The sequence below is a fragment of the Sebastes fasciatus genome, chromosome 22, assembly GCF_043250625.1.
Source record: "Sebastes fasciatus isolate fSebFas1 chromosome 22, fSebFas1.pri, whole genome shotgun sequence".
Classification (NCBI taxonomy): domain Eukaryota; kingdom Metazoa; phylum Chordata; class Actinopteri; order Perciformes; family Sebastidae; genus Sebastes; species Sebastes fasciatus.
The window spans coordinates 14,699,871-14,712,445 of record NC_133816.1 but is presented as its reverse complement, the minus strand read 5'-3'; the positions used below and the strand labels follow the sequence as shown (position 1 = coordinate 14,712,445).

At 40.9% G+C, this 12,575-nt stretch overlaps 1 protein-coding gene across 3 annotated transcripts in view; it reads left to right on the top strand.

Moving 5' to 3' along the window:
- Positions 1–12,575, top strand: part of supt16h (SPT16 homolog, facilitates chromatin remodeling subunit) — a 163,669-nt gene that overhangs the window by 11,148 nt on the left and 139,946 nt on the right. For 2 of the 3 annotated variants that reach the window (XM_074623745.1, XM_074623746.1), the window contains exons 20-24: positions 614–783; positions 914–1,043; positions 1,228–1,357; positions 1,508–1,582; positions 2,764–3,909. In XM_074623745.1, the coding sequence (XP_074479846.1) occupies positions 614–783; positions 914–1,043; positions 1,228–1,357; positions 1,508–1,582; positions 2,764–3,026 (768 nt within the window). In that variant the 3' untranslated portion in view covers positions 3,027–3,909. Of the gene's footprint in view, positions 1–613; positions 784–913; positions 1,045–1,227; positions 1,358–1,507; positions 1,583–2,763; positions 3,910–12,575 lie in introns of those variants that run through there. The other variant, XM_074623747.1, reaches the window with a different exon arrangement.

Sequence of the window (12,575 nt, the reverse complement as noted above, 5' to 3'; positions counted from 1 at the left end):
TCTTTCCACTGTTCCAACAATCACCAATTCTGGTTTGAGAGTTTGAAAGAGACTGAATAATTAACAGACATAAAAACAAAGTAACCACCGTAATCACTGTTTACTAATCTTGTTTTTTTTCCGGGGGGGGGACAAAGCCATACTTGTCTAATAGCAAGGTGTCTAGTGTCTATTTTTAGTGGGTTTTCCCATATTTAAAAAAAAACAAACCTGCATATATGCGCTCATTTTGGTGGAAAAATGGTATTTGTTATAAGTGGTTTTGAGACCACCTTGCATTGATACACATGATTCACCTAATCAACCCTTAAAACCTTCTGGGAATTGTTCAGATACTGTGCAGTAAACATGTCTAAAGGTTTAACTTGTGTGGTGTATAAATAAAAAACATCTTTAAAAAAGGTTTTAACTTTTCATCAACAAAATATGAAGAATCATACGGGGGGTTTAAAACATTAATCTCAGGTTTAAACAAAGTATAACATCATAATTTAAAATATTTAGCCTCATTTTATGTATGAATTATGTGCTTTGTTATTTTTTTAATCTTCAATATTAACGCAGTTTACCCAAACCATTTGTCGATTTTAACATCTTCGCTGTGTGCATCCAGCCGCCGTTTGTGGTGACCCTGGACGAGGTGGAGTTGGTCCACTTTGAGCGCGTGCAGTTCCACCTGAAGAACTTCGACGTGGTCATCGTCTATAAGGACTACAACAAGAAGGTCACCATGATCAACGCCGTGCCCGTCAACTCCCTCGACCCCATCAAGGAGTGGCTCAAGTAGGTTTTTTATAACTGAGGAAGACGATGAACGATGTGTTGTTTTGGATGTGACATCTAATCATCAGCTGCTTCTTCACAGATGCTCTGGTTTCTGTGTGTTAAAATGTTCATTCTGTCTCTTCCTCAGCTCTTGTGACATTAAATACACAGAGGGAGTCCAGTCTCTCAACTGGACCAAGATCATGAAGACCATCGTCGATGATCCCGAGGGCTTCTTCGAGCAGGGAGGATGGTCTTTCTTGGACCCAGAGAGCGAGGTACGTTCAGCACAGTGGACCAAAACATCGACGGGTTTGTACTGTGGAAACAAATGGCAAAAATTATTGATTTCTTCCGCAGAAAATAATGGTGCGTACCAGTTTTTCCCTCTTGATTGTTCTGGTTTACACTCCTTAACTTTTAAACAATCAAATTCACTTTGGAAACTTCTGTATTTGTCAGGGAAGTGGCAGAGAGGAAGATTCAGAGTCGGAGATGGAGGATGAAACGTTCAACCCGTCTGCAGATGAAGAAGAAGAGGAGGAGGAGGAAGACAGTGATGAGGACTACAGCTCTGAGACGGAGGACTCCAGTAAGATTTAGCACCACCTGTGATGGACACAGAACATACTTCTAGGCTGAAACTGTTGTACCCGGAGATGGATTTACTACAGGACGGTTCATAGTGACATAATGTACAGAAGTGAATCTCATTAGTTTTGTTGTCTGCTGTGTTTTCTAGATTACAGCGCGTCAATTGGCAGCGAGGAGGAGAGCGGTAAAGACTGGGACGAGCTGGAGGAAGAAGCCAGGAAAGGTTAGTAAAACTATATTATTATTTTTTTTGCGGTTCAAAAGTTAGAGGCCACAACGTAAAGTTCACTGTTATAGTGACACCATCTGGTCAAATTGCACCATATTTGACACTAGTGTTGTCACAATACTGAAATTATGATTTTTTTTTTATACGATACCCTGCCTAAATATCTCGATACCGATACTGAAACGATACCACGGCAAAGATCTGAAACGTCAGGAAAGGTAATGGAGTAATAGATGACAGAACATGGAACTTGAAAAAAAATTGTATTAATTAAAAATGCATTAAAAAAATGAAATGGTATGCATTAATCTCCCCATACTTAAGTTTGTGTGATTTTCTTTTTTTCTTTTTCTTTTTTTTTATAGTTTATTTTATATTTGCATATATTTTTGATATGCAATATATATATATTTATTTATATTTATATTTATATATATATATTTATTAATATTTATATTTATATTTATATTTATATATATATATTTATTAATATTTATATTTATATATATATATATATTATTTTTTTTCTTATAACTTCTGTGTTTACATATATTTTATTCTAAAATGGAACAACTGTAATTTCTGATTCTTATATCACTTATGCTTAAGGCTTTTTTTTTATAAAACAGCGCCCCCGCTGACGCATTAGTAACCGTTAAGGCGGAGAGTGGTACTGCACCACGGAAGACGACGATCCACAAAACGATAATAAATTCAGATGAAGTTCTGTGAGCAGTTGATGAGAGAAAAGCTGCTAAAATCAGGAAGACACCACGGTAACTGTAGAAAGAGCTGTGTTTGTGAAGAGAGAGAGAAGAGTCGCTCTCACCGGATTGCTTTTCCTCTCCGTCCATTCACGTTACAGAGACGCACGGTCAAATAATACTTCAACACGTGCTCTTTGGTGAATTACGTGTTTGCCGAATTACAGGAGATGCTTGAACAGATTCAGTAAAGATGCTGCATCTAATGTTATCGGTACGAGGTATCGTTTTTAACGGCAGGTTATCGCGATACCTTTTCTAGTATCGGTATACCGTGCAACACTATCCGACACTACACTTCCCTTGGTCGGATGAGCAGTTCTCGAGATATGCGAACAACAGACAGACTTTGACTCCTTGCTTTTTATGGTTGGTGTTAAAAATGGTAACTGTGTCATTTTTGTTTTTTAGCTGACAGAGAGAGCCACTACGAGGACGATGACACCGCCGCTGCCGCCGCCGCCGCCGCCAGCAGCAACAACAAGAAGAGAAAGATCCGGCCATCGTCCCACGGCAGCCGGCCGTCATCCCACGGCAGCCGGCCATCATCCCAAGGCAGCCGGCCATCATCCCACGGCAGCCGGCCATCATCCCAGGGCAGCCGGCCATCATCCCACGGCAGCCGGCCATCATCCCACAGCGGCATGCCCAGCAAGAAGAAGCGACGATCCTAAAATGTCTCACACACACACACACACACACACACACACACACACACACACACACACACACATACTGCCAAACCTAGTTGACCCTTGACCCTTCCCTCTACCCCGACTGGCTCTTTTGACTCATACACTTAACACAAAAACACACACACGCTCAGACACACGATGTGTATATAGATGTAGACGCCCCCTTATTTTCGTGTTGGTCGGTGAAGTGTCATGTTGAAATGGTAAGAAAGAACCAGCAGGACAGTCACACACACACACACACACACACACACACACACACACACACACACACACACACACACTGCATTCATTATCTTCTTCTCCCGTCTTCATTCCTCTTTTGTTTCCACCTCCCCATCTCCATCCATCCATCAGGGTTTCATGTTAGTGTGTCTGTGTGTGTGTGTGTGTGTGTGTGTGTGTGCATGTGTGTGTGTTTAAATGGGTTTTTATTGCGAGCATTGTTTATTTTCTGTTTAAAAAAAGATTGAGTTTCTTAACTAATGGATAATAAAAGAAAAAGGCTTGAAATATCCTCTGCCAAGTGTTTTTATATAAAAGCTGAGAAACTCCTCTCCACCTTCCTTGTCTAGGTTTCACTTTCCCTCATGCTTTCCTCAGTGTTTGTTAAATCGTAGTAACGAGATGGATCATTTGTCTTTTTTTTGAGGGGGGGCAGATACATTTTCTGATTCTTTTTTTAAACGGGGTTTGTAAACTTATGCACACACACACACACATATATACATACACACCGTCTCCCTCGCACTTGTCCTCTCTATTCCCCCCTTTTTGTTCATTCTCAGTAGATTTGTTGTTGTACTGTTTAATTCTAAAAAATCCAGTTTTTGTTTTTGTAATAAAATTAAAAGGAACTGTAGTTTGTTTTGAATGATCTGTTTTCTTTTTCTAAAGGCTGAAATCTTCTGTCTGCGTGTTCGGAAACGTTACACTTCCCCGGCTGCTCCGGGGTCACATGTCGAATTGTCTTTGAGCAAGACACTTAAAGGGACTATTTGTAACTTTCAGAAATGCTTGTTAACGGCAACACCTGTGGCCGTGAAATCAACGAAAGTCAGCGTCGGGCTCGCACTTGCTCGCTCTAAATATACCTGAACGAGCGTCGCTCAAAACAGTGAGGCGACACACGTCAGCTAAAACCACAATATCACTATATTTCACCTGCTTGGCAGTAATGTTAGCTGACCAGACGAAGGTCTCTCCATGAACATGATTTAGATCTGATCCTAGTGTTGGCTTTTCCTGCCTAAGTGCAGGCTGAAGCAGCGGGGCTCTGCAGCGGGGCTCTGCAGCGTGTCTCTGCTCTCTCCGCCCGCAGCCGGAGAGAGCAGAGGAGACGCCGGCACCCGGTCGGTAACGGGAAGACAACGTAAATCTCTGTAGAGCTCCGTCACTTCACAAGACACGGGAAACCTCTGTTGGTCTGGAGGAGCTGCAGCATTTATTTCTGCACAAACGTCCACTGTGCATTCACTAGATATTCTCAGAGCTAAACTAACTCTTCTGCAGTGTGGAGTGAGCGCGCGTTCACGTCTAGAGGTGGAGGACGCGCGCGCTGTCTGAGTGAAGGACAGCAGGCAGCGGAGACGAGGCTCCAGCCACACGCGAGCGCGCATATGCGAACGCGCATGTGTGCCGACCCGCTGCATTTATACGCTTAAAAAGTTACAAACAGTCCCTTTAACCCCGAATTGCTCCTGAAGGCATAGCCATCGGTGTATGAATGTGTGTGTGAATGGGTGAATGATGTGTAGTGGTCGGAAGACTAGAAAAGCGCTGTATAAATACAAGTCCATTTACCATTTTACCATTTATATGATGTTGAAGTAAATGTTTTAAACCCGCCTCCCGACAGCAAGTCGGATCAATAGACTTGTTTGAAAGCCAAATGTTTGTGTTTGAATAATCTTTGACAGACAAACAAATTTTCCACTTCTGCTTTTTGAGACAGGTTCAGGGTTATAATAAACTGAAACTAAGCAGTGGAAAATATTTTTAGTAAACTGAAACTAAAATTTAAAAAAAAAAATCCTTTTAGAAACACTAGACAATACTGGTTTAAAAAAAAAAAAAACTAATAAAAATGAACATGAATTCACAAAAATAGCGTGAAGGTTAAACAAACATTATGGCCATTCCTACACAGTTCTCAAACTGTTTTTTGTATGTATATGTAGCTACAAACTTCGGAGACAAACTACTGTAAAACTAAATATATAAACACTAAACTAAAACTCACAAACACACTGAATGAGAACTAACTAAAAAAGTAATTGAAAATTCACTATTACAAACCAACAAGTTTGACCTTTTGTTCTGAAAAAGCTGCTTATATATTTTTACATATTTTAGGTTTGTAGCTCATCATCTAAGAATCTGTTGAATGTTAAACTTGTAGGTTAAATGAACTCATGAGGCTTCCTGTGCCTTACAACCAAAACCTGTTCTACTTTGGAAGATAATGCACATGTCACTCAGTGCAGAGAAAGCATGTGTTAGGAACCAGAAACTTGTCTGGTGGGAAGGTTGCCCCACTTTAGCAATACCTTTTCTTAAATTGTATCCTGCTTGTGCACAACTACAGTTTAGCAACTTGTGTTTTTTTTGCGACCAGCGACATAAAGAGCAAAAATCTTCTGGGACAAGTACAACTTTACAAAGCTAAAGGTAAGTGACCATTATGTACTATTTTGCTTTAAGCTTAAATGTAATAAAAATGTCTTTCTCTCTATCCTTTACTCTTGAGATTTATCATTTATCACTTACATTTAGCAACGTTTATCTATCTGCAAAAGCATTACTAGCTGATTTAAATCACTAAATGTGGATTTTGTGTCTAAATTACAGCAGCAAATTAAAAAATTATTTGTTTTATCTATCGCAATTGAGTGTGGCATAATACATTTTGTAGTATAAGTAGCTTGTGAAAATCTGTTGTGATTTTTTTGATGTTTAAACAAACTGACATTTTAAGATGTTTTTATTTGGTTGGTAAAAGTAGCAATACATGATGTAAAAATACTGAAAAGTCCTTAATCTTAAGTAAAAGTAAAGGAGTAGTATTCTCAAAATGTGAAGTGTAAGGTACCAAAATTAAAAGTACTCAATGCAGAATTTTTTTAAATTATTATTATTGATGCATGAATCTTTTAAGTAGCCTTGAGTTTTTTTCAACAACTATGGTTTGGTTGTCCAATCTGAAATAATGCCAAGTCATGATTTTTATATGTAACATTTTGCTCTGCAAAGAAACGTATCCGTCAAATAGTATATATATATATTTCCTTCTGACATGTAGTCAAATGTAAAGTCGAAGTAACATTCTTCAAATACAAGCATCTCAAATTGTGCTGTACTTACGTAAATGGACTCACATTCCACCACCATGTACAGTGAGGGCTTTTAGATACGAGATTTAGAAATGTAAGTTTGCTCTTTGTTTGCTCTGTTTAGTGTCTGGTAAAAGATAAATGTTGATGTGTGTATGTTGCAGGAAAACAAAGTGTGAAGAAAGCTGACAAAACATGAAGAGCAGACTGTCTGTCCTCTTGTTCCTCACAGGTAAATATGTGTCTTTTAAGATATAGATTACAATATTTGGATTCGCAGAACCAGCAAGACAACATTACATTAGTAATTCTCTTTCAGGCCTCAGGTAGAGGAAGAATAGGATGAGTAGTACACAGCCTGTTGGAGTGGTTACCCACTAGAACAAAACAATTGTCATTGAGTTCGTAGTATGGACATAAGTTTTGAACATTTAGTGGAAAGCAATTAGCCTCAGATATTGTTAATTTACATCATTTAAGCTGCAGGAGATTTGTGTGTGACAGTTTTTTGTGGAGATTGCACTTCATTAAGCGCACCAGAAGAAAAAAAAAGACTTTGTTAATTGCGTTAATTTGTGTTAATAAATGCAGGTGGTCCAGTGGTGATTGGTAAAATGGAAAAATAGTGACAGATGTCAAAAACGCATCAAAAAATGCTTTCTGTATGGAATAGTCCGACACTCTCTCATTCATATGGTGTATCAGCACTCTCTCATTCACAATGGTTTAACACCGGCACTCTCTCGTTCCCTATGGTGTGACATCACTTCCTCGTTTCCCACGGTGTAACACTGGCACTCTCTCGTTCCCTAAAGTGTAACACCGGCACTCTCTCGTTCCCTAAAGTGTAACTGGCACTCTCTTGTTCCCTAAAGTGTAACACTGGCACTCTCTTGTTCCCTAAAGTGTAACACCGGCACTCTCTTGTTCCCTAAAGTGTTACACCGGCACTCTCTCGTTCCCTAAAGTGTAACACCGGCACTCTCTCGTTCCCTAAAGTGTAACTGGCACTCTCTTGTTCCCTAAAGTGTAACACTGGCACTCTCTCGTTCCCTAAAGTGTAACACCGGCACTCTCTCGTTCCCTAAAGTGTAACTGGCACTCTCTTGTTCCCTAAAGTGTAACACTGGCACTCTCTTGTTCCCTAAAGTGTAACACCGGCACTCTCTTGTTCCCTAAAGTGTTACACCGGCACTCTCTCGTTCCCTAAAGTGTAACACCGGCACTCTCTCGTTCCCTAAAGTGTAACTGGCACTCTCTTGTTCCCTAAAGTGTAACACTGGCACTCTCTCGTTCCCTAAAGTGTAACACCGGCACTCTCTCGTTCCCTAAAGTGTAACTGGCACTCTCTTGTTCCCTAAAGTGTAACACTGGCACTCTCTTGTTCCCTAAAGTGTAACACCGGCACTCTCTTGTTCCCTAAAGTGTTACACCGGCACTCTCTCGTTCCCTATGATGTAACATCACTCTCGTTCCTTACGGTGTATCAGCACTCTCTCGTTCCCTAAAGTGTAACACTGGCACTCTCTCGTTCCCTAAAGTGTAACACTGGCACTCTCTTGTTCCCTAAAGTGTAACACCGGCACTCTCTCATTCCCTAAAGTGTAACACTGGCACTCTCTTGTTCCCTAAAGTGTAACACCGGCACTCTCTCATTCCCTAAAGTGTAACACTGGCACTCTCTTGTTCCCTAAAGTGTAACACTGGCACTCTCTTGTTCCCTAAAGTGTAACACTGGCACTCTCTTGTTCCCTAAAGTGTTACACTGGCACTCTCTTGTTCCCTAAAGTGTTACACCGGCACTCTCTCGTTCCCTATGATGTAACATCACTCTCGTTCCTTACGGTGTATCAGCACTCTCTCGTTCCCTAAGGTGTAACACCGACACTCTCTCGTTCCCCATGGTGTGACATTACTTCCTCGTTTCCTACGGTGTAACACTAGCACTCTCTCGTTCCGTATGATGTATCAGCACTCTTTAGTTCCCTATGGTGTAACAACGGCACTCAGCCTGCCAGCTGCTGTCAATTCAATACTGCCCTTCCAGCCGTCTGAGAAAAAAAGCAGCATTTCTGATGTTTCCTCTACGACTATGTCTCTCTTCCTTTGAAAGCCTATGAACAATAGATTTAAAAAACAAATTGAAATAATTTTTTAATAAAAAAAGGGATGACTAAATGATTTCAGTAGGATTTTAAGTTGTGTTTCTTTCCTTAGCTTTTAATCATATTAAAAACCTCTGAAATTGATCTGGGAGCCCTTCTAGACTACCGACCCCCAAGTTGGAAACCGCTGGTAAACACAATGAGTGTATTCCTACTGATGAATAGCAGTGTCCTCCATCCACAGGACTGTGTTCTCTTGGCCGCTGCCTTCCTCATCAGTACCACTTCATCGGTACCACCCTGCCCTGGTTGAAGGCCCAAACGTACTGCAGAGAGCGCTACACTGACCTGGCCACCGTGTTCGACATCGAGGACATGAACCGGCTGGTGAACACAGCTCAGGACTCCTCCGACGGCTTTACGGGGATGGCCTGGATCGGGCTGCACGATAACCTCACCAGCTGGAGGTGGTCATTTTCAAACAGCCGTTACTACGGCAACAAACAGGGCGACTACAGGAACTGGGACTTTAGTCAGCCTGACAACAACGGCGGGGACCAGATGTGTGTGGAGATGTGGAGCGGAGGGGTGTGGAAGGACTCGCAGTGCTTCCTGAGAAACCCCTTCATCTGCTACAACGGTCTCAGTTAGGTTTCTATAAAAACATTCATAGATGGACACATAAATGGCTTTATGTGTTGTGTTATTACATTAAAGCTGCATCAGGACATTTTAGTTATAGCTCATGGTATCTTTCTGCTTCGCTGCAGATGTTGAAGTGAGATTTCTGAAGGTCTTTTCTCTGATCTCTCTTTCTTTTCTTCATCAGGGACCATCGATGCCAATCAGCATTTCATTTTAGTTGAGAAGGAGATGAGCTGGTCTGACGCTCAGCTTTACTGCAGGAAACGCTACACAGACCTGGCCAGCGTTAGAGACGAGAAAGAGAACCAGGAAATACAGCTTTTGGCCAGAAAAAGGACCGTCTGGATTGGCCTCTATAGGTATGGAAAGTGTACATGTGTCCCTCTGTCACTTTGTTTGATGGATTATTTTGTTATAAAGCCAGATTTTTCTTTGTTAAAAACATGATACATGACACTCCAGAATATTTAGTGACAGACTTTTGTTTGTTTGTGAAGGACGCGGGAATGGTCGGATCAAAGTGTCTCTACCTACCGCTACTGGAAACAGGGACAGCCTGATAATTTCGCTGGGAGGCAAAACTGCACTGCATCTGATCTGGGCAACGCAGGCCTGTGGTCGGATGAACACTGCAGCGAGGAGCTCGTTTTTATCTGCTACGGAGAAAAAGGTGAGAGGGTTTGTCTCAGTTTTGGTGAAAGCCTTGGTGGCTATACCGCTGCTCATGCTCAGTATAGTTCTTCATTTCATTCTGACCAAACCACGCAAATAACACCAACTTAGGGAGGATCCCTCGGTTCAAGATGTCTCATTTAAAGGCTCATGTTACTCTGGATAATCCACAGAACACGTTGCCGACAGGAATATTTTCCCTTAAGAAGTGGTTACAATGAAAATTGTTCACAGCAAGATCTATTTTTTTAATTTTATATGATATCGACAGTTGAAATTCCAGATGAGGCAGTTTCGTCCACCACTACCACAGTGACCACAAACAAAATAACCACCACTGAAGGAGACTCTACCAGCACAAAGCTCACCTCATCTGTGTGGCCTTCAAGCCCAGAACTGGATCAAACAACATTCATTCCAGGTGAGAGATATCAGTTTAATCAATGGAAGCATGTCAGTTGAAAATGGGTCAGAGTTAGGACTTCTATCAAACACTACACGTTAACTGAACCAAGGAAAAATGGTCTGTTTCAATGATTTACTATATCCTTATTGGAGATTGATTTGTGGTAATGACCAACCCTATGAATTAAAATCATGTATCCGTTTTGCTGACAAAACTTTGACTAAAAATATCAAATTTGTTTCAAAATACATAATTTGTCCATGTCTCCATTTTGCAGACCAAACTCCCCATACATCATCTCATTCCACCACCACTACCACAGTGACCCCAAATAAAAGAACCACCACTGAGCATGATTCAACTACTGCTCATCTCAGTACAGAGATTACCTCATTTGGACAGCCTTCAACCAAAGAAGTGGACCAAACAACAATCAATACCAGTAAGTAAAATTATTTTTAGTTTTATTGATTGGTGTTAACGAACCCTGTGAATACCATGTTTCCATTTTGCAGGTGAAACTCCAAACAAGCCACTTTCGTCCACCACTAGAACCACAGTGACCACAATTAAAAGAACTACTACTGAGACTGAATCAACCACTGGTCATTTCAGTACAGATATTACCTCCTCTGTGCAGCATTCAACCCGAGAGGTGGATCCTACAAGACCAATTTTCAGTGAGTTAAATAACTTTCATGTTTATTGATGATGGTAATGTTGCACCCTGTGAATACCATGTTTCCATTTTGCAGGTGAAACTCCAAACAAGCCACTTTTATCAACCACTACTACGAGAACTTCAATGACCCCAAATAAAAGAACCACCACTGAGTATAAATCAACTGCTGGTCATCTCAGTACAGAGATTACCTCGTTTGGACAGCCTTCAACCAAAGAAGTGGACCAAACAACAATCAATACCAGTAAGTAAAATTATTTTTAGTTTTATTGGTGGTGGTAATAAACCCTGTGAAAACAATGTTTCCATTTTGCAGATGAAACTCCAAACAGGCCACTTTCGTCCACCACCACCAGTAGAACCACAGTGACCACAAATAAAAGAACCACCACTGATACTGAATCAACCACTGGTCATTTCAGTACAGATATTACCTCATTTGAACAGCCTTCAACCACAGAGGTGGACCAAACACGACCCATTTCCAGTGAGTTAAAATACTTTTATCTTTTACTACTATAGGTGGTGGTACTGTCACACCCTGTGAATACCATACCTCCATTTTGCTTATTTGACTTAAAATATCTCATTTGTCCTTGTCTCCAATTTGCAGACCAAACTCCCCAGAAATCATCTCATTCTACCACCACCACCACCACCACCCCTCGAAGCACAGTGACCCCAAATGAAAGAACCACCACTGAGATTGAATCAACCACAGGACATCTCAGTACAGAGATTACCTCATTTGGACAGCCTTCAACCAAAGAAGTGGACCAAACAACAATCAATACCAGTAAGGACAATTATTTTTAGTTTTATTGGTGGTGGTAATGAACCCTGTGAAAACAATGTTTCCATTTTGCAGGTGAAACTCCAAACAAGCCACTTTCGTCCACTAGAACCACAGTGACCACAAATAAAAGAACCACCACTGATACTGAATCATCCACTGGTCATTTCAGTACAGATATTACCTCCGCTGTGCAGCATTCAACCCGAGAGGTGGATCCTACAAGACTAATTTTCAGTGAGTTAAATAACTTTCATGTTTATTGATGATGGTAACGTTGCACCATGACATGGTATTCATTCTCAATGAATACAATGTCTCAATTTTGCAGGTGAAACTCCAAACAAGCCACTTTTGTCAACCACTACTACAAGAACTTCAATGACCCCAAATAAAAGAACCACCACTGAGATTGAATCAACCACAGGACATCCCAGTACAGAGATTACCTCATTTGGACAGCCTTCAACCAAAGAAGTGGACCAAACAACAATCAATACCAGTAAGCAAAATTATTTTTAGTTTTATTGGTGGTGGTAATGAACCCTGTGAAAACAATGTTTCCATTTTGCAGGTGAAACTCCAAACAAGCCACTTACGTCCACCACTAGAACCACAGTGACCCCAAATAAAAGAACCACCACTGATACTGAATCAACTACTGGTAATCTCAGTACATAGATGACCTCATTTGAACAGCCTTCAACCACAGAGGTGGACCAAACAACAATCAATACCAGTAAGGACAATTATTTTTAGTTTTATTGGTGGTGGTAATGAACCCTGTGAATACCATGTTTCTATTTTGCAGGTGAAACTCCAAACAAGCCACTTTCGTCCACCACTAGAACCACAGTGACCCCAAATAAAAGAACCACCACTGATACTAAATC